The sequence below is a fragment of the Humulus lupulus genome, chromosome 3 (genome assembly GCF_963169125.1).
Source record: "Humulus lupulus chromosome 3, drHumLupu1.1, whole genome shotgun sequence".
NCBI lineage: Eukaryota > Viridiplantae > Streptophyta > Magnoliopsida > Rosales > Cannabaceae > Humulus > Humulus lupulus.
The window spans coordinates 161363612-161388144 of record NC_084795.1 but is presented as its reverse complement, the minus strand read 5'-3'; the positions used below and the strand labels follow the sequence as shown (position 1 = coordinate 161388144).

General features: G+C 39.4%; 1 protein-coding gene across 1 annotated transcript; it reads left to right on the top strand.

Annotated features, from left to right (window-relative positions):
* The first annotated feature begins 21316 nt into the window (after positions 1-21316).
* Positions 21317-23353, top strand: LOC133825184 (uncharacterized). The gene is made up of 4 exons (XM_062258163.1): positions 21317-21416; positions 21614-21998; positions 22146-22882; positions 23232-23353. Exons 1-4 carry the CDS (start codon positions 21317-21319, stop codon positions 23351-23353), a joined length of 1344 nt encoding a protein of 447 aa, XP_062114147.1.
* The last annotated feature ends 1180 nt before the right edge of the window (positions 23354-24533 follow it).

Genomic DNA, 24533 nt, shown 5'->3' with positions numbered 1-24533 from the left:
AGTTCATTTTTCTATGACAAGTTTATTATAATTCAGATTTCTAAAGTTCCAATAAAAATTTCATGAGATATCTATTTATATTAATTATATTAAAAAAAAAGACGAAAAAGATAATGCTAGTAATTCTAACTCCAAGATTTTAATATCAATCGATGTAGCATATTAGTTGCAACATTTGTAGTTGGTGAATTTATAACATTCATATGATACATCAAATGAATGTATGACAAACTCACCTACCACATCAATTGGTATCAAAATTCAGGATCCTCAGCATTGTTAGCAGTTAAAAAAACATCCAAACATTGAGTATTTTTTTTTACTATTGTAAGTGATCTAATGCTTGAATCAATGGAGTCATATATGATATATCATGTCCCCATTTTCTGCTCCTCTATATCTCACCACTCACCAGCAAACAACTCAATTAAATGACAATCAATGCACATGTAAGGATAAATAAATAAAACAAAATATCATTTTGTGGTGGGACATAGAACAAACAGAGAAAAATGGGAACAAGAGATTTGAATCCTAAATCAATGCAATTTGAGTCAAAGCACAAAAATCGAGGTATACCCAAAAATGAGCGCCAAACAAATTAAATTTGGCACCATAGTTATTTACCTTCCATATGAACATGTAAAATGATGTTATTGCAGCTTTACTGCTCAAATCAACCGACTTGGCATTAGTCCAGAGTATTGAAGCAAAAATTGTGTGTCCCAATACCTAATCAAGGAAATACATATAAAAAAATCAACATTCACAGTACTAATCATCGTTGAGCCCTTGACATCGTAGCAAGAGGAAAAAACAACAAAGATAGTAATATTTGTGACAATACACCCAATCATTTTAAAGAGCTTTACTTTCTACAAAATTAGTATCTCAAACATTATCGTAATGACTTTGCTCCACAAGAAGCCAAATGATGCTCCTACTAAAAGTGCAACTGTATAAGCAATTTCAAGTAGTGAAATGCATATCCAAAACACCTGCACAATGTGATTTAGTATGGGAACAAAATAAGGTGTTCAAAAAGTTTTAACAAAATAGGCTAAACATTTAATACTAACCAGCTTTTGACCCAAGCGCACTGTAAAAGATCAGATGCCATAAATCTTGTCTCCATCAATATCAGGTATATCCTACACATTATTCAACAACAGAAAAAAAAAATTATTTCAACTATGTCTGAGTTTGGTGTGCCCAACCAAGCAGAAAGGGAAAGCACACAACATAGTTTCATGGAAAAAAAACAAAAGTTGATACCTTAAATAATGCTATAACAACTAAGAAGAAGCTCATAAATGCAGTTGCAAAGATGAGAGGCCTTGAGAAGGCAGCTGGCCTTTTAAAGACATGGGTCTGAAAATCAATGCATATTTCAGTACTTGGAATCATTGAAATCTTTTCAATTTAAAAAAAAAAATTATTGAAATCTGAAACGCATTACTATTATAATTTACACGATCATAGTAACAAATGGCTAAAATATGCAACTATTTGGTAAAAAAGATACCCAAATAAACATTATTCCTTCCCCTTCTATTTATATGATACATGTTCCTTTTCATTTACATTCTTAATATCTATGTCATGCATGATTTAGTTATTTTTAGTTTATATCCATACAATAAATGGGCAGTCGAACTGGGACAGTTCGATATAACTTATGCACCGCGAGCAGCAGTCAAGGGACAAGTCTTGGCCGACCTTATTGCAGAGTTCACTGAACTCCCAGACAGCGAGCAGTGCGAACAGCCTGAAGCGCCCGAGCCTCAAGATGAAACTCCTTCGTGGAAGCTATTCACGGATGGCTCATCCAACGAATCCCACGCTGGAGCGGGAGTGATATTGATAACGCCGGAAGGGCATCGATTTCACTGCGCCATCAGGTTCGACTTTACTGCATCAAATAATGAAGCGAAGTACGAAGCACTCCTCGCTGGATTGAGAATGGCAAAGGATATGAGCATAAAGACGCTTGATATCTACAGTGATTCACAGCTGGTGGTGAATCAGGTCCTGGGAGAATACCAAGCGCGAAGCTTGAAAATGGTGGCCTACTTAAATAAAACAAAAGACTTGCTAGCCCAGTTCACGAAGTACACCCTCCAGCAAATCCCGCGAGATCAGAATTCAAACGCAGATGCCTTAGCCAAACTCGCGAGCGCAAAGGATGCTGACACCTTGAACATCGTGCCAGTAGAAAGACTGAGTAAGCCGAGCAGCGAAGGGATACTGCAATTATGACCTGGGAGGAATTCAAGAGCATTTTCAACGAGAAATACTACAGCGTAGCCGTTCGAGCGGCGAAGGTGGATGAGTTCAACAGCCTGACTCAGGGCAGGTTATCCGTCACTGAGTACGCCCTGGTATTTGACAGATTGGCGAAGTTTGCGCCAGAGCTAGTGCCGACTGATATGGCCAGAAGGGACAGGTTTGTACGGGGATTAGGTGTAATGATCGCCCGTGACGTGAGTATTACAATGGCTCCAGAGACTACCTATGCGCAAGTGGTATACAAGGCCCTCACTGCTGAGAGGGCTGAGGATCAGATCTGGAAGGATAACGCTGCTAGGCATGATACCAGGAGGGTAGTGCCTTCTTCTTCTGGGCCTAGTCGGGGCAGCGGCCCCAGTGAGCAGAAGAGGAGGGTACCAAACTCATTTACTCCCTATGGTTCTGACAGGAGGGTTCGCGGTTCTGTGGGTGGCCGCCAGGGCGGTAATGACAACTGGAGGGGTTATCCATTGTGTCCTCGATGCAGGCGACGGCATCAGGGCGAGTGCCGGTCCGTCTCTGGAGCGAGTGCCGGCATCAGGGCATGTTTTGTTTGTGGAAGCACCAGTCACTTGAAGAAAGATTGCCCGCAGGCCAGGAAGGAGGAACCAAGGTAGGGTGACAGCCTCGCCCCTGCTAGGGTTTTCACCTTGACTCAGACTGAGGCTGAGGCCAGTCCATCAGTGGTCACAGGTCAGATTTTTAGCGCTGGATCCTTGTTTACTGCATTGATTGATTCTGGTGCTACGCACTCATTTGTTGCTGCTAGGGTGATTGATCAGCTTTGTAGACCTAGTATTTTGTATGCTAGGGGTTTTCAGACTATATTGTCTACGGGAGAGCTGGTAGTCTCTAGGAGGTGGGTTAGAGCCTTACCAGTAGTGGTAGACGGTAGAGAATTGTTTGTTGACCTGATTGAACTAGAGATGGACGATTTTGATATAATAATAGGGATGGATTGGTTGACGCGGTATAGAGCAACCATTGATTGTAGGCGACGAATGGTGACCTTTGAACCGGAGGGCGAGGCACCCTTTGTGTTCGTGGGAACAGTGGATGGACCGCAGGTGCCTATGATCTCGGCACTAAAGGCAAGGGACCTGATGCAGGAGGGTTGCATAGGATTCCTAGCGAGTATAGTGGATTCCTCCAAGGTGGCAGCAGTGGGACCGAAAGAAACCAGAGTTGTCTGCGAGTTTCCAGACTTGTTTCCAGCGGATCTGCCGGGGTTGCCGCCACAGCGGGAGATTGAGTTCGTCATAGAGTTGGCTCCGGGAGCAAAGCCAGTATCCAAGGCACCTTACAGAATGGCTCCAGCAGAATTAAAGGAATTGAAGATTCAGCTGCAGGAACTACTTGATTTGGGGTTTGTCAGACCAAGTTTCTCGCCGTGGGGTGCTCCAGTTTTATTTGTTAAGAAAAAGGATGGATCGCTCAGGATGTGCATCGATTACAGAGAGTTGAATAAGTTGACCATCAAGAACAAGTATCCATTGCCTAGGATCGACGATTTATTTGATCAGCTTCAAGGGAGTACAGTGTTTTCGAAGATTGATCTCTGATCAGGCTACTATCAGTTGAGGATTAGAGAGGAGGACATGCCAAAGACTGCATTTCGGACACGGTATGGGCATTATGAATTCTTGGTTATGTCCTTTGGGTTAACCAATGCCCCGGCGGCATTTATGGATTTGATGAACAGAATTTTCAAGGATTACCTGGATAAGTTTGTGATTGTGTTTATTGATGATATCCTAGTATACTCCCAGTCAGAGTCAGAGCATGAGCATCATCTGCGCCTGGTGTTGCAGCGGTTAAGAGAACATAAGTTATATGCTAAGTTTAGCAAATGTGAGTTCTGGTTATCGCAAGTTTCATTTCTAGGCCATATTATCAGTAAGGATGGATTACTGGTCGACCCAAGCAAGACGGAAGCAGTAAGAGATTGGCCTAGACCCAGCAATGTTCCTGAAGTTAGAAGTTTCTTTGGACTAGCAGGTTACTACAGGCGATTTGTAGAGTGGTTCTCCAGGATTGCTACTCCATTGACGGAATTGACAAGGAAGAAGACCAAGTATGTGTGGACAAATCGATGTGAGAACAGCTTTAAAGAGTTGAAGCGGCGGTTGATTACTGCACCAGTGCTGAGCCTGCCAACAGATAATGAGAAGTTTGTGGTCTACTGTGACGCTTCTAGACAGGGTCTGGGATGCGTGTTGATGCAGGCTGGGAAAGTGATAGCGTACGCATCAAGGCAATTAAAGGAGTACGAGCAGAGATATCCCACGCATGACCTGGAGTTAGCTGCGGTGGTATTCGCACTTAAGGTTTGGAGACACTATTTGTATGGAGAAAGTTGCGAGATATACACTGATCACAAAAGTCTAAAGTATTTCTTTACCCAGAAGGACTTGAACATGCGCCAGAGACGGTGGCTAGAGCTGGTAAAGGATTACGATTGTGATATCCTGTACCATCCTGGGAAGGCTAATGTAGTAGCTGATGCATTGAGCCGGAGGGGCCCAGGACAGTTGTATAGTTCGAGGCAGATATCTGACAGACTAGCAGGAGAGATGACCAGAGCAGGTATAGAGCTAGTGGTTGGTAGGTTAGCCAACATTACTCTTCAGTCAACGCTCCTCGAGAGGATTAAGGAAGCACAGGGAAGGGACCGCCAGTTAGTTGAACGTAGAGAGAATGTCCTAACGGGAGCAGCTAAGGACTTCTCTATTTATGAGTTGGGTTTGTTGAAGTACAAAGGACAGATTTGTGTTCCGATTGATCCAGACATTCGGCGAGAGATTCTGGACGAGTCTCATACCACTCCCTACTCTTTACACCCAGGTTCTACGAAGATGTACCATGACCTGAAGATTTTGTATTGGTGGTCAGGCATGAAGAGGGACGTGGTGGACTATGTGGCTAGATGCTTAACCTGTCAGCAGATTAAGGCGGAACATCAGAGGCCAGCAGGATTATTACAGCCTCTAGGGATTCCCGAGTGGAAATGGGAAGATATTGCCATGGACGTTGTGGTTGGATTGCCAAAGACCGTGGGTCAGCATGACTCGGTATGGGTGATTGTGGACAGGTATACGAAGTCCGCCCACTTCTTACCTATGAAGACAACTTATACTGTGGAACAGTATGCAGAGCTTTATGTAAAAGAGATTGTTCGACTTCATGGGGCTCCGAGGTCGATAGTATCCGACAGAGACCCCACTTTCACTTCCAAGTTTTGGAAGAGCCTGCAGAAGGCTATGGGCACGCAGCTCCGGTTTAGTACCGCTTACCATCCTCAGACGGATGGACAGTTCAAGAGGACCATTCAGATACTGGAGGACATGTTACGGGCTTGTGTGTTGGACTTTGAGGGATCTTGGAGTAAGTATCTCCCTCTGATTGAGTTCTCGTACAATAATAGTTATCAGGCGACTATCGGAGTGGCTCCGTATGAGATGCTGTACAGAAGAAAGTGCAGAACGCCGATTCACTGGGATGAGGCTGGTGAGAGAAGGTATTTAGGTCCTGAGATGGTTCAGAGGACCAATGAGGCACTTGAGAAGATTAGAGCTCGTATGCTCGCCTCCCAGAGTCGCCAGAAGAGTTATTCAGATCAGAAACGCAGAAGCGTGGAATTTCAGGTTGGGGATCATGTATTCCTCAGGGTTTCACCCCTGAGAGGAGTATAACGATTTGGCGTTCGGGGCAAGTTGAGTCCCAGGTTTGTTGGTCCATTTGAGGTTCTAGAACGAATTAGGGAGGTGGCTTACAGGTTAGCAATGCCTCCAGCTCTATCAGGGGTTCATGACGTGTTTCATGTATCCATGCTTCGGAAGTATGTATCGGACACTACTCATGTGTTGAGCTATGAGAACTTGGAGTTGGATCGGGACTTATCATACGAAGAAAAGCCTGTTCAGATCCTCGATAGGAAGGACAAGGTCTTGAGGAGCAAGACCATCGCCTTGGTTAAAGTATTGTGGAGGAACAGCAAGGTCGAAGAGGCGACATGGGAGCTGGAATCAGATATGCGGGAGCGGTATTCCGAGTTGTTCAGGTAAATTTCGAGGACGAAATTCTCATGAGGAGGGGATAGTTGTAACGACCCAAATTCAGTGTTTAGGCTTAAGGGCCTGGAGAAGTGTGCCTGGAGGGCATAATGGGACTTTGTGTGCGACTTTTTTGAGTTTAATGCATGATTATGACTTATTGCACGTTATATGACTATTTGATTATTTGAGATGCATGACTATGTGAGTTAGTATGCATGTAGACCTGATTGTCTTAGAATGAGCATGATTGTAATCTGGCCATGTTAGGGCATAACTGCGATAATTGTACTATGTGAATTGTGCCATGTGAGTGTGGTGTTATTATCAGGATGCACGCATCGAGACGGTCCTAGTGAGCCAACTAGTCTAAAAGTCACAATGGGTGGTTGTACCCGGCTCGAGAGGAGCCTAGGGGTACTTCGGGAATCTTATAAGTTGAGTTGAGAATGAGTGGTTAGTTACTGGTAATTGGGTAACTTGGGTAACCATTTGTAACTGTTGTGGGTAACAAGTTTTAAGATAGAAAGTGATAGAATTGAAATAGAAGTGTAAAGACTTAAGTGCCCTTGAAGGTTTAGTTAGGAAGGATTATTAGAAGGGGTAAAATGGTCTTTTGGCAAGGGTCATAGACAAAAGGCAGCTGGGATATAGGGGGGCACGGTTTGGGGCATTGGGCATTTGGGTGTTTTGATAAAATTAGAAGAAAGGAAAAAGAAGAAGAAAGAAAGGTTAGGGCAAGAAGAAGAAGAGAAGGAGAAGTGGGAGTCTAGGAGGAGATCAAGGAAGCTTTGTGTGGATTCTCCATTTGAGGTAAGGGTTTTATACACATTTAAGTTTGGGTTTTGTTTTGATTTGAGGAATTTAATGCCTAAGCTAAGCATTATTAAGTTATGGGTTAGTTGCTGAAATTTAAGAACAAAGGTGTGGATCTTGGGTGTGTTGATGTTTTGATCTTGATTCTAGTGTCTATAGGTTGTTAGATTGTTCATATGAAGTTTGGAATTGAGTTTTGTGGTTGAGATATGTGTTTGGGATGGTTTAAGGTGAGGTTTAGAGAGTAAAATGGTGGGTTTTTCTGGGTTCGAAGGGTCGGGCCGCGGCATGGTTCTTGGTGAGCCGCGGCCCTTCGAAGAAGTTGTATGCTGATGGAGAAGGGCGGGCCGCGGCATGGCCCAAGCAATGTCGCGGCCCTTACCTGTTTTTGGGCCTTTGAGGGTTCTGTTTGGGGGCCATGCCGCGGCATGGGTGGCCTATGCCGCGACGCTTAAGGGATTTTGGGATTTTAGGATTTTAGGCTTGGGAATTTAACCTAGGGTGCTCGGGGTTGAGTCTTTTACCATGTTTGGTGAATTTCAACGTTCCGAGTACTAGAACTTGGCCTGGAAGCTCATTTAAGGTTGTTAAAAGTGTCTTTTGTGTGTTGTGACTAGGATTTCGGGGAGGCTCGGGCTAGTGGACTGTGCTCGTGACCGTGGTGCATTGGAAAGCTCGGGATACAGGTAAGAAAACCATAACACCCGAGGATAGGGCATGGCCCCCACTGTGTGATTGTAGGGCATGGCCCGAGATTGTATTATGTGCAAATGTTTAATCTTAAATGAATCATGATGTGTGTGAATGATTATTTCGAATGTGCTATATGTGTGATTACAATGTAATGAACGGCATGGGCCGAGAGCGGCATAGGCCGGGTACGGCCGTGGGGTCGAAAGTAACACTCAGCACATGGGATGCTTATATATATTCAGGGTGGGACCCAAGGGATACATGAGTTATCCTCGCGGTGAGAATCGAAACCCCAGGCTTTGGTAAGGCCTCTGGGGCGGCATGGCCGTACTTGTTTATTATGATGGTTTTTCCTATTTATCAGTGAATTATGTCAGCTATATGATTTGCAAATGTTATGTGTTATTTGGGTTTTCTTGCTGGGCTTCGGCTCACGGGTGCTCCGTGTGGCAGGTAAAAGCAAGGAGTCAGTCAACCGGCCATGAGTATGGAGAGCGTGGGGGCGGCGCGTACATGTTCGGCCTGCCCGACTGCTTTGGTTGGGGGCATTTTGTATATGGCTATATTTAACCATTCTTTTGATAGCTGATCAAGTGTAAACCTATTTTGAGTTGTAAATATTTTGTAAACCTTATTTTGGGATCCCATATGTTTTATATTTAACGCTTTCAATGAAGTTAAACATTTTAAAAGAATACAGCCTTAAACTCGGGTTTAATCACACTTTTGGTTTTAGAAACCACTTTGGGTCAATTAAATGCACAATTTCTGTTTTAAACTCACTTAGTAACGGCTCTAAGGTAGTAGGGCGTTACACACGCTGTATGGCTAATCGCTCGTATATGTAAGATTCTATTTCAGAATCACTCGTAAAGACATGTTTAGTCCATTTTTAATACGAGATTATAAGGGACTGTGCGCAGCCAGTCATTCTTGCCAACCTTTGTGAATTTACATTTACAAGTATTTTTTCATTACGTGTGTTGTTTTGCTGTATTACAAGTATCATTTTTGCACACAAACAGGAATGTTCGAATAGGTCATGGTCATGGCAAGTGACCAAGGACCTAAAGCTCCTCGATCACTTGGGGGGCATATAAGGCACATTGATAGCGAAGCGTACCATGAGGTATGTAAACACATGAACAAAATAAGTGAAAGCATGCTAGGGTACTTAGAGTATTTTTCAAAATTTATATTTTGTTAAATCATGCCAAAGTACTATGCTAAGCTCGGTCATACGGACAAGTGTTATAATAAATGAAAATATTATAGCATCATGCAATCTTTTACACCGCAAGCATCACTGCTTGGATGTAATTGTTCAAGTAAAAGAAAAAAGATTTACTGCCCGCGCAACAAAGTTTAAAACAAAAATATTGTCTTTACATCACGACCCGTGGGTCGTGTAGCCAAAAGGAAAGAATAAAAATAATAATAAGAGTTCAAGAGGCATTTGGGGCCGGAGGGTCCTCACAGGCATCCTGGATAGCAGCATCCTCAGCAGCAACTTCTTCTTCTACAACAGCCAGGCTTGGGGAGTCAGGGATCCTCGCTCTTGCCTCCTCTTCGGCCAATTGGGCAGCACAACGCGCCAGCTCGGCAGTCCTAACGTCTTCAGAAAGATAGCTGAAGTCGGCACCCTAATTGTGTTTCCAGAAGTTGTAGAAACATCGGAGCATCGTCCTCTTGTACCTCTCCAGATTTTTGGAGTTGTCAAGTTCTAACTGCTTGACTTTGCCTTCGAGAGTAGCAATGGCCTCGTCCTTGGACTTGTGCATCTCTTCCAACCTTTTGATTTCGCGAAGATGGGTCACGCTGGAATCTCGATACTGCTGCCTCGACTTTATTGCAGCTTCCTTTGCAGCTTCAACCTCTGACAGCTTAGTCACCACAGGGTCCCTCTCTCAAGCCATTGCCTCCAACTCCTTGGCGTGCCTAGCCTCTGCAGCCGAAAGCTCCACGGCTGCCTTCACCTGATGCCTCTCAATGGCCTTTGCCTTAGCCTACTCGATGGAAGCCTGGGCACGGGTACGAGCAGTAATAGCAGACAGCAAGGCCTGTAAATAAAACAAGAAGAAGTTAGAACCTGTCGTGAAGACTAAAAGACTAAGGCTTGAGAAACAAAGAAGTACTTACGCTGGAAATTTCATTCAGGGCCCTGTTCAAGATCAGGTCGACCGACATGTTTTCAGCCTCAACCATTGCATCCTTGACACGGTCGCTTTTACCAATGCGTTCAAGGCGATCCCTGGCTGATCCCAGAGTGCGGCTCAAGATTTTGGCCCCGAGAGCTTCTTCCCGAGTAATCTGCTCTCTGGTGGGCATAGCAGGAGGTTTTGGCGTGGCAGAAGGAGTCTGTTTTTCTATAGGAGCTGGAGGATAGGCAGGAGTTTGCTTAGTTGGTGCGTCTTGGGGAGGGTCTTTTGTTTGACCCTTCTTGGCTGGAGGACCCCGACTGGATTCACCAGTTCTCCTCTTAGACCTCCGCTGAAGTTGGGGAACTTCCTCCTCCTCCTCAGCCTGATACATGTCAAAGATGTTGGGAGTGGCCATGTCTGCATGCAAGAAAACACAAGCAAATGATAAGACAAGAGACAGATGAAAATTCTTTATACAACAGAAAAGAGGTAACAAAGTGAATACCCGAGCTACAACTACTGGTCGCTATACTATTGACTCTATTAGTCATACATTCACTATCTGGCATGAAGAAGTCTGGCCCTAATTTTGGAATATATGTAAAGTTGCCTTCCCCGTCAAACAAGTGACAGGGAATTGACAAACTATTCAAAAGTAAAATAGTGTTACCGTTCTCATCAGAAGACTCCCCCAAGTCCACGACTGGCTCTTTGGCCTTTTGTTTCCCCTTGCCTTGGGGAGCAGAAGGCCTTTCTGCGGAAGGATTGCCCGTGGGTTCCCTGATAGTAACCCCCGTTGGCCTCCTCCTCCGAGGAGACGCAGGAGGTTGCTGCTCGGGAACCCCCTCGGCAGTGGCTTCGTCCACCACGGACCCTCTAGTTTCATGGCGAGGAGCTAGGAGGCCAGACCGCCTCAGGTTTTCATTAGTAACCAGGATCTTGATACTTTTTGCTGCATCAGTCATCCTAGCCAAGGTATTGGACCTCAACACCATGTCTGGTGTTGGGGTCGGACGTAACCATGGGCCTGAAAGACAGATTTCAGTTTGAGAAAAATGAAAGAGAACAACTTGATGAAAAGTATCGACCAGTTGAAGACAAGCTCTTACCTCCTCGAGCAAAGGCCAAGTTGTTGCTGGTTATGTCTGGGGTAAGGAAATATTCCTTATTATATTGCCCCACATTCGAGATATGCGTAGTGTCACTCAGGAATGTTCGGTTGGTCTCCTGGTGACAGAAGTGGAAGAAACCCGTTCCGTGCTGTTGCGGGTTAGATTTGAGGTCAAAAAGATAGTTGACCTCATGAGGCGTAGGCTCTGGCCATTTCTTAAGTTTATATAGGATATAGAGTGCGGCCAGCATTCTATATCTGTTTGGAGTGATTTGGAAGGGGGCGAAACCAAAATAATTGGCCACCCCCTCAAAAAAAGGATGAAGAGGGAGGTTAGCTCCCGCCTCAATGTGATACCGGGACCAGGCGCTGTTTGCACCTCCGGGGAGGTTAGCCCTCTGGTCTGCGGCAGGACATATAATGGAAACCCCTGTGAGAGGGAATTTCCTGAAGTAATTAGCAACCATCCGCATGGTCACTGAGCTGGCCGGGGAAGTGTACCACTCGACATCAGGCAGATTCTGATGTCGAGGGTGGGCCCTAGTTTGGATATTAGGGTCAAGGATAGGATTTTCTCGACCGCTGGTCGAGGGAGCTCTAGCCTGCAAATCAGGCTGGGCAGGATGGTTCGGAATGTTTTCAGGTTCAGGTCTTTTCTTGCCTACTGATTTTGAACGGGCCATTTGAGGAGAAGGACGGGGTCTAGTAGAGGACCGTAAGAAGGGAATCTCGTGAACCCGGTCGGCCGGTTGTTCTTCACCCTCGAACAGCTGGGCGAGAAGGTCGTCATCAATAGGCCGCTGACCTCCCCACAAATCTGGCATCAATGTCTGCAAACAGAAGAATGGGGAGGTGAGGATAGAGAATTTTCAAAAGCTTTTTAGAATAACGCTGGTCGAGTATAAAAAGCCAAGCTTTTATACAACAGTATTCTAACAAGAAGCTAAAGTTTTCCATACGAACAGTTTGAAAGACGGATTGAAGGGTGAAAGCAAAAAGTTTTTCAAGAAAGCTTTTTCAACTCCCCTTAGGGCGGGAAAAACCTATTTTCCAACTAGCCTAAAGATCGAATTTTTACTTCGATCTTACGTCCTAAACATACGATCCTGACTAATCAAATTAACTCGTAACTCTTTTTGCCTACAAAACATCCTATTCACAAGCATCTCAAACTAGAAACAGATAATCTCAAACGGTCTACATACAGAAACATGCACCACGAAAATCTGAAGCATGGGAATTCGAAAACTTACCAAGAAAATGATCGTGGAGATGGAAGAAAGGTCTTCGGAGATCAAGGAACTCTTGGTTTGAGTCCTGGAAGTGCAGGAGAACGGTCTCCGGAGAAGTTTAAAACTCTGGTTTTTAGGGTTTCTTGCAAAGACAGTGGCGTGCGTAAAAAGAAAAGGAAGACTTCGAAGGTCTTATATAAGGTTGTCTCTGGCATTAAAAAGTGTAATCATTAGTTTCCCTTTTTCCAAGTATGGGGAAGCGGGATAGCCGTCGAAATCATTTCTGGGGAACTGAAAGGACGTGATTAGACAGAAGTGGGTTACTTTTTCCAAGAACACACGAAGGGTTCTGACACGTAAGACGGGGTTACCGAAGAGTCGTTCGTCCAAAAGTTTATTTTACTGCTTGTGATAAATAAACTTGGGGGGCAAATTTTATCCAAAAAATTAGCATTGATGATGTGGCAAATGATCCCTGGATACGTGGCTGACACCTGGAAACGTTTAGCTAGAGTATCGACCAGAAGACACATTAGAGGCAGTACGGACCAGTCTTACCTGCGACCAGTCTGGTTGATAGTTCCACATACAAAACAACATTTATGAGAAGATCTTTGTGAATCCCGAATTTATCTCACACAATCTCCTGGATATTCGATTATTCAGGAGAGAATATCTGTAACAATCTTTTGTAATCCCCCTTGAGCTTATAAATAGCAAAAGATAGCTCAAGGAAGGGACTTTTGGCTTTTGAATCATTAGAGACTATAGTAATTCTCCTAGCAATATTGTATTGTTCTTCAGAGGTAAGTGAAACTCATTGAACCCTTGTTCTTTGATCACTCCTTTGATCCTTAGATCAATATCAGTCTAAGTGGACGTAGATCATTACCAGATCTTGGGGCCGAACCACTATAAAATACTGTGTTTTATTTACTTTTTTCATTACGTTTTTCTCTACGCATTCATTCATATCAAGCATATTCTGACTCCGTGTCAGTTGGCCAAATCGTGGGTCAACAATTATAATATATAATAAATACATTATATATAAGTGTCATTTGTGTACAAATAGTATGTTTGTTTAACTTTAAAAACTAATTACAAATAAATATTTATTAATTATATTAATATAAATTCAAATATTATAAAATATCATGAGATATTATAAATTTAAATGTTATAAAATATCAATATTATAATAATATTTAATACTAGACAAGATATATATTGATTATATCAATATAAATTCAAATCTTATAAATTATTATTATTATAATAATAATATGTAACATATAATATTTAATACTAATTTTTCAAAAGTTTTGCTAGAATAAATATTTAGTAATTATATTAATATAAATTCAAATATTATTATAATAATATTTAATACAAAACTATATATTTAATAATTATATTAATATAAATTCACATGTTATAAAATATTATTACAATAATATATAATACATATTATATATGAGAGTTGTTTATGTACAAATAGTATGTATGTGTAACTAAATAAGAAATTAAAATAATATTTATCTTCTATCAAGAATAAATAAGTTTCTTTTCCAATAATTAAGGTGTGATTTGAATAATATTATGAATGTTTTGTACCAAATATGGTAGTTTGTGATCTAAAATGTTATTGTATTATTTAAACAAAAACATAAACAATGTTTTGGTTTAATTTTTCTCTTTTTATGTCATTCACTTATATATAATATTGTGGCAATCATAAAAAATTAATAAAAATAATTATTGTAAAATCCTTTATTGGCTAACTTTAATTTAGACAAAATATTTTAAAGTTATTAAGGAAAATGAGTAACATATCCATATTGATTCTTGATTTAATGATTCAGCTGATTTTCTAGTGTGAAAATATCCTTAAATGTGAATACATTTTTGACCTTATTTATCACATATCAACATTATTTGGTAAAACTATGTATTACAATTATCTTGAGATTATTTTCAAGGATTATGTTTATTCTGGAGTAAAGAAGGTGTCGAAAATGAACATGGTCAAAAGAAATGACCATGTTCATTCTGCCAGATAAAATTGATTTCGTTGCTGACTCATCAGTTTCCTTTTCTTTCGACATAGAATTCATCTGGCTAGCTAATTTCCAAAATCAAAGGAATTTGCAAATTGATTTCAAAGATATCAGAAAATGATGGCCTTGGACGATTTCCTTGCCTATAAATATCTTGCCAAGGCCTTTGGAATTTTCATCTCTTCCATTTTGAATATTTGTAAACATTATGTTATTTTGAAGAGTGTCTTTATGTGAAGAGATTAAGTTTGTTCACCTTAATCTTTATAATAGTGCTGAGTGTACTTGTGGATAACTATCTAGTCCATTATAAACAGATAGTGTCTATTGTGAACGTGTTCATAAGGATCTTCGGGAGAGGATTCAATCTAAGTCTCACTTCGGGAGGAAGTGTGCACTCGCTATTCTTTGAAGGGATTTCAAGAGAATCAGCGTTTCATCAAACCAGATTCGTAGAGAAGAGTACAACAAGATTGTGGCAATAGTTTAAGAGGGCGTCTTACATTGTTTAAGTCAATGCTTTTGTACACATTGTTTCTTAACTAATTGGTTTATTCTCTGGGCGTGGCGCCGTGGATGTAGGTTATCTGAAAAGATTTCTGAACCACGTAAAAATTCTCGTGTGTTGAATTTTTACTTGTTTTTCTGTTTCTGTTTAATCAGTTGCATAAGTAGTGTGAACAAAACTGAAATCTGTCTAAACAACTTAATCAGTATTCCGCATTTAACTAAGTTGTTTATTTTAAATCACTTGGTAATATTAAAATACAGAATTTCAATTGGTATCAGAGCAGGTCACTAAACTCTTAGTGAGATCTTGTATTTTTCCGTTTGTTTTGTGCCTTGTGAAATGTCTTTCTTTGCAGAAGGTGGATCTATAACTCGTCCTTCTTTAATGAATGATTCCAACTATCCTTATTGGAAGGTTAGGATGATAGCCTTTATTAAATCTCAAGAAGAAAAGGCGTGGAGATCAATCTTAATCGGTTGGACACCTCCATCTGAATCAAATGATGTAACAAAGGTAAAATCTGAACTTAACTGCACCGATGCTGAAGATAAATTGTCTAGATATAACAACAAATCCTTGCATGCTATCTTTAATGGAGTTGGTGAAGGATACATAAAATTAATATCCTCATGTGAATCTGCCAAAGAAGCTTGGGAAATCCTTCAAACTCAATTTGAAGGAATTGGTGATGTAAAACGTTCTAGGCTTGTTATGCTAACTACAAGATTTGAAAATCTTAGAATGAAAGAAACTGAGTCTCTCACAGAATTCTGTGAAAGACTGTCTGATATAGCTAATGAATATTTTTCCTTGGGAGAAAAATTGGAAAATAATGTGTTATTTTGGAAAATTGTTAGAGTGCTTCCTGACAGGTTTCAAACAAAGCTCACAGCAATTGAGGAGGCAAAAGATCTCGACACAATGAAAGTAGAGGAGTTGATGGGTTCATTGCGAACGTTTGAACTCAATCAGCAAATTCGTCAAAAGGAAAAACCAAGTGCTCCCAAAGAAAATTCAGTTGCTCTCAAATCGTCAAAAATGAAAGATTCAGATGAAAATGATGGTGAAGACGAAATGGCCTTGCTGACCAAAAATTTTCAAAAATACATCAAAAAGATTGGTAACAAAAAATCTATGTTCAAATCTTCCAAAGGTAATCAATTCTCTAAACCTTTTGACAATAGCAATAAAAGAGGTGTGCAATGCAGGGAATGTGAAGGATTTGGTCATATTCAATCTGAATGTGCCAATACACTGAAGAAAAATAAAAAGGTAATGGCAGCTACTTTGAGTGATCAGGACTCTGAAAGTAGCTATGAGGAAGATAACTCAAACCTTGCCTTATCCTCTGTTGTTTCAGGATTAACTTTGAAGTCGCAGGTTAATAAAAGAGTTGTTTGTCTGAACAATATAGTTCAGGAAGATAATTCTGAATGTGAATCCAGTGAGTCTGATCTAGATGAGGACTCTCTAAAAGAATCATACAAAGATATGTATGATCAATGGTTAAAGGTTTGCTCTGATAATCTCTTAATGGCAAGCAATAACAAATCCTTATAGGAAAAGAATGATGAACTTGAAAACACTGTGAAAAATCTTGAGGATAAAGTTATTGCAAAAGATTGTGAAATTAAGAGATTATCAAATGAAATTAACCACCTGGTAAAATGTGTTAAAATGCTTAATCCAAATTCCAGGATCTTGGATGATGTTATTGGTGCAGGACAAAAAGTTGGTAATTTTTCGGGATTAGGATCTGATGGTTTTAAATCAAAAGGCAAAACCATTTTTGTGAAATCTGGCATTCATTCTGTGTCAACCACTAACGTCTCTGCAGGTACATCTCAGACAGGTGATTCTACAAAAGTCCAATCTGTTTCCACATTTGTTGAACAGGCCAATTTTCTCAAAAGAAATAAAACAAATCAGTTCATTCCAATATGTCATTTTTGTGGAGTGAAAGGGCACATCCAGCCCACATGTTTTACTATGATGAATTTTTTCAAAAACAATTATTTAAATCATTATAGTAAAACAAAACAGGTTGTGAAAAAACCATCAAAAAGTGTTTGGATTGAAAAGCAGGAACAAATTGTCTTGCTGCTTTTACTTGCCATAAATCTCGTGCCTCTTACTCTTGGTATTTTGATAGTGGATGTTCTAGACATATGACATGTGACGCAAATATACTCACAAATTTCAAATCTTTGAAATGTGGTGTTGTAACCTTTGGTGATGGTATGTCAAGTAATATTGTTGGAAAAGGTACCTTAAGTCTTGATGGATTACCAACATTGAGAAATGTTTTGCTTGTTGAAGGCCTTAAGGCTAATTTAATTAGTGTAAGTCAAATTTGTGATCAAGGCTTCAAAGTAAATTTTTCTCGTGATGATTGCAATGTTATTGATCAAAATGGTGTAAGTGTATTGAAAGGACATAGATCTATTTATAATTGCTATAGTCTTTTGCCAACCCTCACATGTCATTCGGCTATAGGTAATACCACTGACTTATGGCATGAGAAACTGGGTCATATAAATTTCAAAAGTTTGAAAAAGATTGCAAATGAAGGGTTAGTTCGGGGGTTACCCAAATTGGGTAAAGAATTTGCAGGTAAATGTGAACCTTTTCAGTTGGGGAAACAATTAAAAAACTCCCACACAAGTGTCACAGGAATTAATACTTCAAAAGTTGTTGAACTCTTGCATATGGATCTCATGGGTCCTATTCAAGTTGAAAGTATTAATGGAAAAAGGTACATCTTTGTGTGTGTTGATGATTTTTCTCGGTTTACTTGGGGTGGCTTTTTAAGGGAAAAATCAGACACATTTGTTGCCTTTAAAAATCTTTGGATTAAATTAAGAGTTGAAAAGGATTGCAATATAGGTAAGATTGTGAGAATCATAAGTGATCATGGTAAGGAATTTTAGAATACTGTTTATGATGATTTTTGTAAATCTCTAGGTATTTCTCATGAGTTCTCAGCTCCCAAAACTCCTGAACAAAATGGGGTTGTTGAGAGGAAAAATAGAACCTTGCAGGAGATGGCTAGAGTAATGCTAAACAGTAAGAAACTCTCCAAGCGATTGTGGGCAGAGGCAATATTAACTGCTTGCTACACAATCAACCGAGTGTTTCTTCGCCCAGGTACCTCAAAAACTCCCTACGAAATTTGGAAAGGTAAAAAGCCCAATGTAAGTTATTTTCATGTTTTTAGGTGTATATACTATATTCTTAGAGATCGTGAGAATATTGGAAAATTTGATTCAAAAAGTGATATAGGAGTTTTTCTTGGACATTCTATGAATGGTAGAGCTTATCGTGTTTATAACATGAGAACTCAAACTGTTATGGATTCATCCAATGTTGTTGTTGATGATTTAAAAGATTTTTCTGAATATTCCAATGAAGAAGAAATTGATAGTTTCATTGCCAAGATCTCTCAGACAGAATCTCCTACAGTGACAATAGGTGATGATGTGCCCTCTTATACAGAAACTGTTGCAACATAAGCTTAATTTGTTCCAACATCATCTGAACGGCCAACAAAGGAAGGGCCAAAAATCATCACAGATTCAATACAGAGAGAACCTTCAACCAGAATTAAAAAGAATCATCCTTCAGATCTCATTCTTGGTAATATTGAAGAAATCATGGTGACAAGAAAAAGGTATGTGAATTTGGTTCAATTCGTTTGCTTTACATCTAGCTTTGAACCAAAAAAATGTGAAAGAAGTCTTGAATGATGAATCATGGATAAAAGTAATGCAAGAAGAATTAGAACAATTGACAAGAAATGAGGTATGGACTCTTGTTCCTAGACCAAATCATACCAATGTTATCGGTACCAAATGGATCTTCAAAAATAAAACTGATGAAGTTGGTACAATAATAAGAAATAAAGCTAGGCTAGTTGCCCAGGGGTATACTCAAATTGAAGGAGTTGATTTCGATGAAACTTTTGCCCCTATCACAAGACTTGAGTCAATAAGATTGCTATTGGTTGTTGCTTGCATTGTTGGTTTCAAATTATTCCAAATGGATGTTAAATCAGCATTTTTAAATGGAATTTTGAATGAAGAAGCATTTTTTGAACAACCAAAAGGCTTTGAAGATCCACATAATCTTGATCATGTTTTTCGATTGAAAAAGGCTCTCTACAGCCTAAAATAGGCTCCTAGAGCTTGGTATGAAAGATTGACTCAATTTCTTGTTTTGAATGGTTATAAAAGAGGAGGAGTCGATAAAACTCTTGTCATAAAAAATGTTGATTCTGATATTGTTATTGCTCAAATCTATGTTGATGATATTGTTTTTGGCTCTACTTCTAACACCTTAGTGCAGGAATTTGTCAAACAAATGACAGATGAGTTTGAAATTAGCATGGTAGGTGAGTTAAACTATTTTCTAGGACTGCAAGTCAAACAGTCAGAAGATGGAACCTTTATTTCTCAAAGTAAGTATGCAAAAAATCTGGTCAAGAAATTTGGGATGGAATCTGCTAAACATGCCAAAACACCAATGGGAACCACGGTCAAACTAACCAAGGATGAAAATGGTGTAAAAGTAAATCCAACATTGTACAAAAGCATGATTGGAAGTCTTCTGCATCTCATAGCTAGTCATCCTGACATTAGCTACAGTGTTAGGGTATGTGCTCGATATCAAGGGGATCCTATGGAATCCCATGTGACAGCTGTAAAGCGAATCATTCGATATGTGAATGGTACTCAGGAGTATGGAATTTGGTACTCAAAGGAAACAAACTTTAACCTTGTTTGTTTTAGTGATGTTGATTGGGCAGGGAATGCAAATGACAGAAAAGTACAAGTGGTGGATGTTTTTCTCTGGGAAAAAATCTAGTTTCTTGGCATAGCAAGAAACAAAATTCAATCTCCCTGTCAACTGCTGAGGCTGAGTACATAGTTGCAGGAAGCTATTGTACGCAATTGTTATGGATGAAACAAATGATGACAGATTATGGGTATGATCTTAAAACCTTGACTATTTTTTGTCATAACACTAGTGCTATTAATATCTCAAAAAATCTTGTTCAACACTCACACACTAAACACATTGACATTTGTCATCATTTTATCAGGGAACTCGTTGAAAATAAAACTTTGACCTTAGAATATATTGAGACTGACAAACAAATTGCAGATATTTTTACAAAAGCCCTTAATACAGTCAGGTTTGATTCCCTTAGGAAATCCTTGGGGGATTTGTCCTAATTAATTTTTTTTTGTGTTGTACCATATCCCTGTGCTAGAAAAAGTTGTGTGATTTCTTCTTGTCCTTGTTCATCGAAAAAGTCTCAATCGTTATGTCAAAATATATTTTTACTTCAGGCTAGAATTTATAATTAATATATATCACGCACATATTTTTAAAAATAAAAAAAATCAAAATAAATAGTCCCTCCAATTAATATTTTTTCAAATCAGTTTGTGTTTATAGTGTATGAGCATTTGATCCTTGAAAAGTATTTTAGGCTCCATCTTAAAATAGAGCTACCTACTACACTGTTGTGTAAATTGCTAACTTTGAGTAAGTTGGAACTATGTAACTAAAAATTATGTAGAAGATACTCTACCACTGTTAAATGCAGCCTTCAGTGTAGTGTGAAAGCGTCTAATTTGGGTACTCATTGAGAAAAAGGCTAAAAAAATTGCCACATAGGGCAATGTCCTTGAAAAAGGCTAAAAATGCCATACAGGGCAATGATCTCTGCTTTCACAATCACACACAAATGCTTAAGATATACTGTTAGAAAAATTTGTAAGTCTCATACACACTCATTGATTTGAATAAAATATTTTTTGTGACAGGAGTAAATATTTTGTGATATTTTATTTTGAAAAAAAAACATGATTTATATTAAATATATTTTCTAACCTTATAGTAAAAATTTGTTTTGAAATAATGATTGTTTCTCTCTCCACATACAAGGCCACTTAGACTTTGAGCACTATTCTAAATGGGATATTTTTTTGGTACATTTGGTTATATATATAATAATTAAATAACAAAAAATATATATATATTCTTTCAAAGGAAAATCGAATCTGAGTCTGTCAAAAAGGGTATGTTGTATCAATTTTTCTTTTGTCTTTATCTCATATTTTTTTAAGATCAAAAGTTTCCTTTTTTGGCTTGTTTCCCAATTTTGTGTCGTGTACAATTGTTGGCAGTTATTCTTGGGATATTATTGTGTACTTTCCAAACGTGTATATTCCATTTAATTATGAAATAATGGAATAAAATATCAAATCCCTATCTATCCCTTTCTTTATATTCAGACTTCCTTGGGCCCAATATCTCAACCGTCTCCATCTTTCTTCTGCTTCCTTTTTCGGTTTCCTTTTTTTTCTTTCTCTTGTGATGGTTTCCTCTCTTTCTCATGCAATCATGGTGAAAACTAGAGGAAATGGCTCTCGGTCTATCAAGGATTTGAAGGCTGGCTCGTTGACTGCATCTCCATCTCTCACCAAGAAAAAGGCTCGAAAGAGTACCTTGTCTCAACCTAGCCTCATTGACGGTTCCCATCACCACGAGCAAAGTCATGGTCATTCCTCACCTAGGAGCCCCCAAAGTACCGTCTGGACCTCCTTCATTGGCGGCTCCACTCGCCTCTGTCCCTGGGTTCTCCAAAAAGAGGTCGAGCATCCCTCTTAGATGATGTCTCTGATCATGACGGTGATTCAGCCAAAATTCATTCTGACTCCTCAGAATCCCCTGATGTTCTTGCACCCAAGAAAAAAAGCAAAGGATGGTTCCAGGTCTCCTCTTCTCAAAAATATCCTTGGTCCAAAGGTACTAATCCTTCAGATTCCACTCCAAAGGTCTCTTCTCCCATGGGTTCCACTCCACGTTCCAAGTTTCGGTCGAAGGTGAAGAAGATTCCTCCACCCTGTTCCTCTTTTGAAACTGATCCATCTGAAGCTTTTGTTCCCTCTGATGACGATCCCCTTGAAGATGATTCCTCTATTGATGATGATGTTGCATCTGAAGCCGAGTTTGACCCATCAGAGGACCCTCATGTTTCTCCAAAGGGCAAGAAAGCTGTGAAAATTCCTGAGATTCACACAAAGTCACCAGTGGATCGTAAAGTCTCTCCAAGTTCATCCTTTAAAGCTCACTCTTTAAATTTCTGTATAAATGACAATGAGAAAAATATGAAGCATTATGTGCATTGTGATTTTATCTGTGAGAAATTTTTTTCTTTTTCTGCCTATAGAGTGTTTGGGGTCATTAAGAATATTGAGGATCGAGGGTGGTTAGGTTCTTTAACTGGGTTTGATGGTTTTGTTCCTCGCATTGTTCAAGAATTCTATGCTAATCTTAATGATGATTTGTTTGATAGCAAGTCTTTTATGTATGGTCAAGTTTATGTTCGGGGTAATTGGTATTTGTTTAGTGCTGCTGAGATTGCCAAGGTTCTCAATTTGCCTCCTCCTGTTATCAATGTTGTTGTGGAGTTCAACAAGGACAAGGTTCTATCTCAGTTGGTGGGACAGAATATGGTTTGGGAACAACACTCGGTTCTCAAGGTGACCGATCTTACTCATTACTATGTCGTGCTTCACAAATTTGCCACCAACAATTGGATTCCCACCACTCATACCTCTACCATTACCTTTGACACGACCTTCTTTCTGTACAAAGTCGGGACAGGTCTCCAAGTTGATCTTGCCACACTCATTTTTTATCAGATCATTGCCTTAGGAAAAGCCAAAAAGAAAGGCCAATATTTGGTGTTTCCTCTTTTGATCTACAAGTTGCTTGATTCTCAAAAATCTCTTCGGTTGGAATATGAAATCGTGACACCTCCCACTATCGGTGTAGATTACAAACTCAAGAAGGAATCCTCATCAGTCAAGACAACTAAAGGGATTTCTCTCAAGGCTGGCGATGCTGATTCTGTCATTACTGAACTCGCTGGTGTCAAGGCTGGCGATGCTGATTCTATCAGAAGTTTTCAGTCTCAAGAATTGTCTCTCGACCATGATGTCTCAATTTGCTGCAGGACCTTCCAAATGAGCCATCTTTTTCTGCTTTGTTTTATTTTTCTCTTTTTTGGTTTAAATAAATTGTAAAAGAACGTTGTTTAGTGTCTTTTCATTTGGTTTCTTTTGTGTATGTTGTTACTCCTTTGGATTATTGCTAGACAACAAGGGGGAGTAAGAAGGTTTATTTTGTTTTCATGTTTGTGATCCTTGTTACAATTGAGACGCATTTTGCAGGGAGATTATGTTTATTCTGGAATAAATAAGGTGTCGAAAATGAACATGGTCAAAAGAAATGACCATGTTTGTTTTGCCAGATAAAATTGATTTTGTTGCTGACTCATCAGTTTCATTTTCTGTCGACACAGAATTCATCTGGCTGGCTAATTTCCAAAATCAAAGGAATTTGCAAATTGATTTCGAAGATATCAGAAAATGATGGCCTTGGACGATTTCCTTGCCTATAAATATCTTGCCAAGGCCTTTGGAATTTTCATCTCTTCCATTGTGAATATTTGTAAACATTATGTTATTTTGAAGAGTGTCTTTATTTGAAGAGATTAAGTTTGTTCACCTTAATCTTTGTATGTAGAGTCCAAGAACTTTACTTAGCTAAATGTTTAGTAGTATTATAGTATGTTTAGTGTTATCTTTGTTACCATGGATTTTTTGTTCAGACCGGGAATTATTTGGACACTCATAGTAGTACTTATAGATTTTCTAAGTTTAATCTATAGTTTAAGAATATTAAGTATAACCTAAGGTTTGATTAATGTGACTGATATTAAGGATTATATTTATTATATTATAAGGTTTAGACATCAACCAATAGGATTTTAAGCACATGTTATGAATGGTGATTAAGGATTAAAGATTTTTGAGGATTAAATTAAATAAGGGTAAAGTTTGAATGATATAGGGTCAGTCAGCAGCTTTGAATACGTTGAAGGCTTAGTCAAGGCTGTTTACTCCATTCAAACTTAGCTAAAAATGTGTAATTTCGTGTTTAAATATTCAGCGTGTGCCGATATATCGCAGCTATAGGGGGCGATATATCGCAGCACGTAGATACGGAAAACACGAGACGATGCACGGTCGCCTCGGGCATACTGGCCCAGGCGATATATCGCCTACAGGGGGCGATATATCGCCTACAGGGGGCGATATATCGCCTCCTTCAGCATGAATTCAAACTCTTTTGAATTCATTTCCTTTCAGCCATTCAAACTCCGTCAACAGTCCAGCATCTTTTGAACGAGTCTTCAGCCTCTGCTGAACGATTATTCAAATGATTTTCACCTAAAAAGCCATTATTTTTATTCAAGTAAAATCAAGATATTTTCATTCCCAAACTCTATAAATAGGACCTAGTACCCAGCCATTATTCACCATTTGCTCTAAGTTCAGAAGCTGCTAGTGTTAAGTGAGAGTGAGAGTGTAAACACCTGGTTTGGGGAAAAACTATAAGCTTAAACATCATAAGCTTATCAAACACTTTGGGAAGGGAGTTCTATAGTATTTCGGTGGAGGTTAGATTGATCTTGCAAATCTTTGAGGTAAACCCGAAACTCTACTTCATTTATTTCATGTTATTTCCTTTCTCAAAACCTTCTACTCAG

Excerpts from the sequence above, each read along its gene's own strand:
- LOC133825184 (XM_062258163.1), top strand. The coding sequence starts at position 21,317 with ATGGTGAAAACTAGAGGAAATGGCTCTCGGTCTATCAAGGATTTGAAG. Across the intron at positions 21,999-22,145 it reads ATTCCTGAGATTCACACAAA|AGTGTTTGGGGTCATTAAGA; the intron begins GTCACCAGTGGA and ends TTCTGCCTATAG. Across the intron at positions 22,883-23,231 it reads CGATGCTGATTCTATCAGAA|ATAAAATTGATTTTGTTGCT; the intron begins GTTTTCAGTCTC and ends TTGTTTTGCCAG.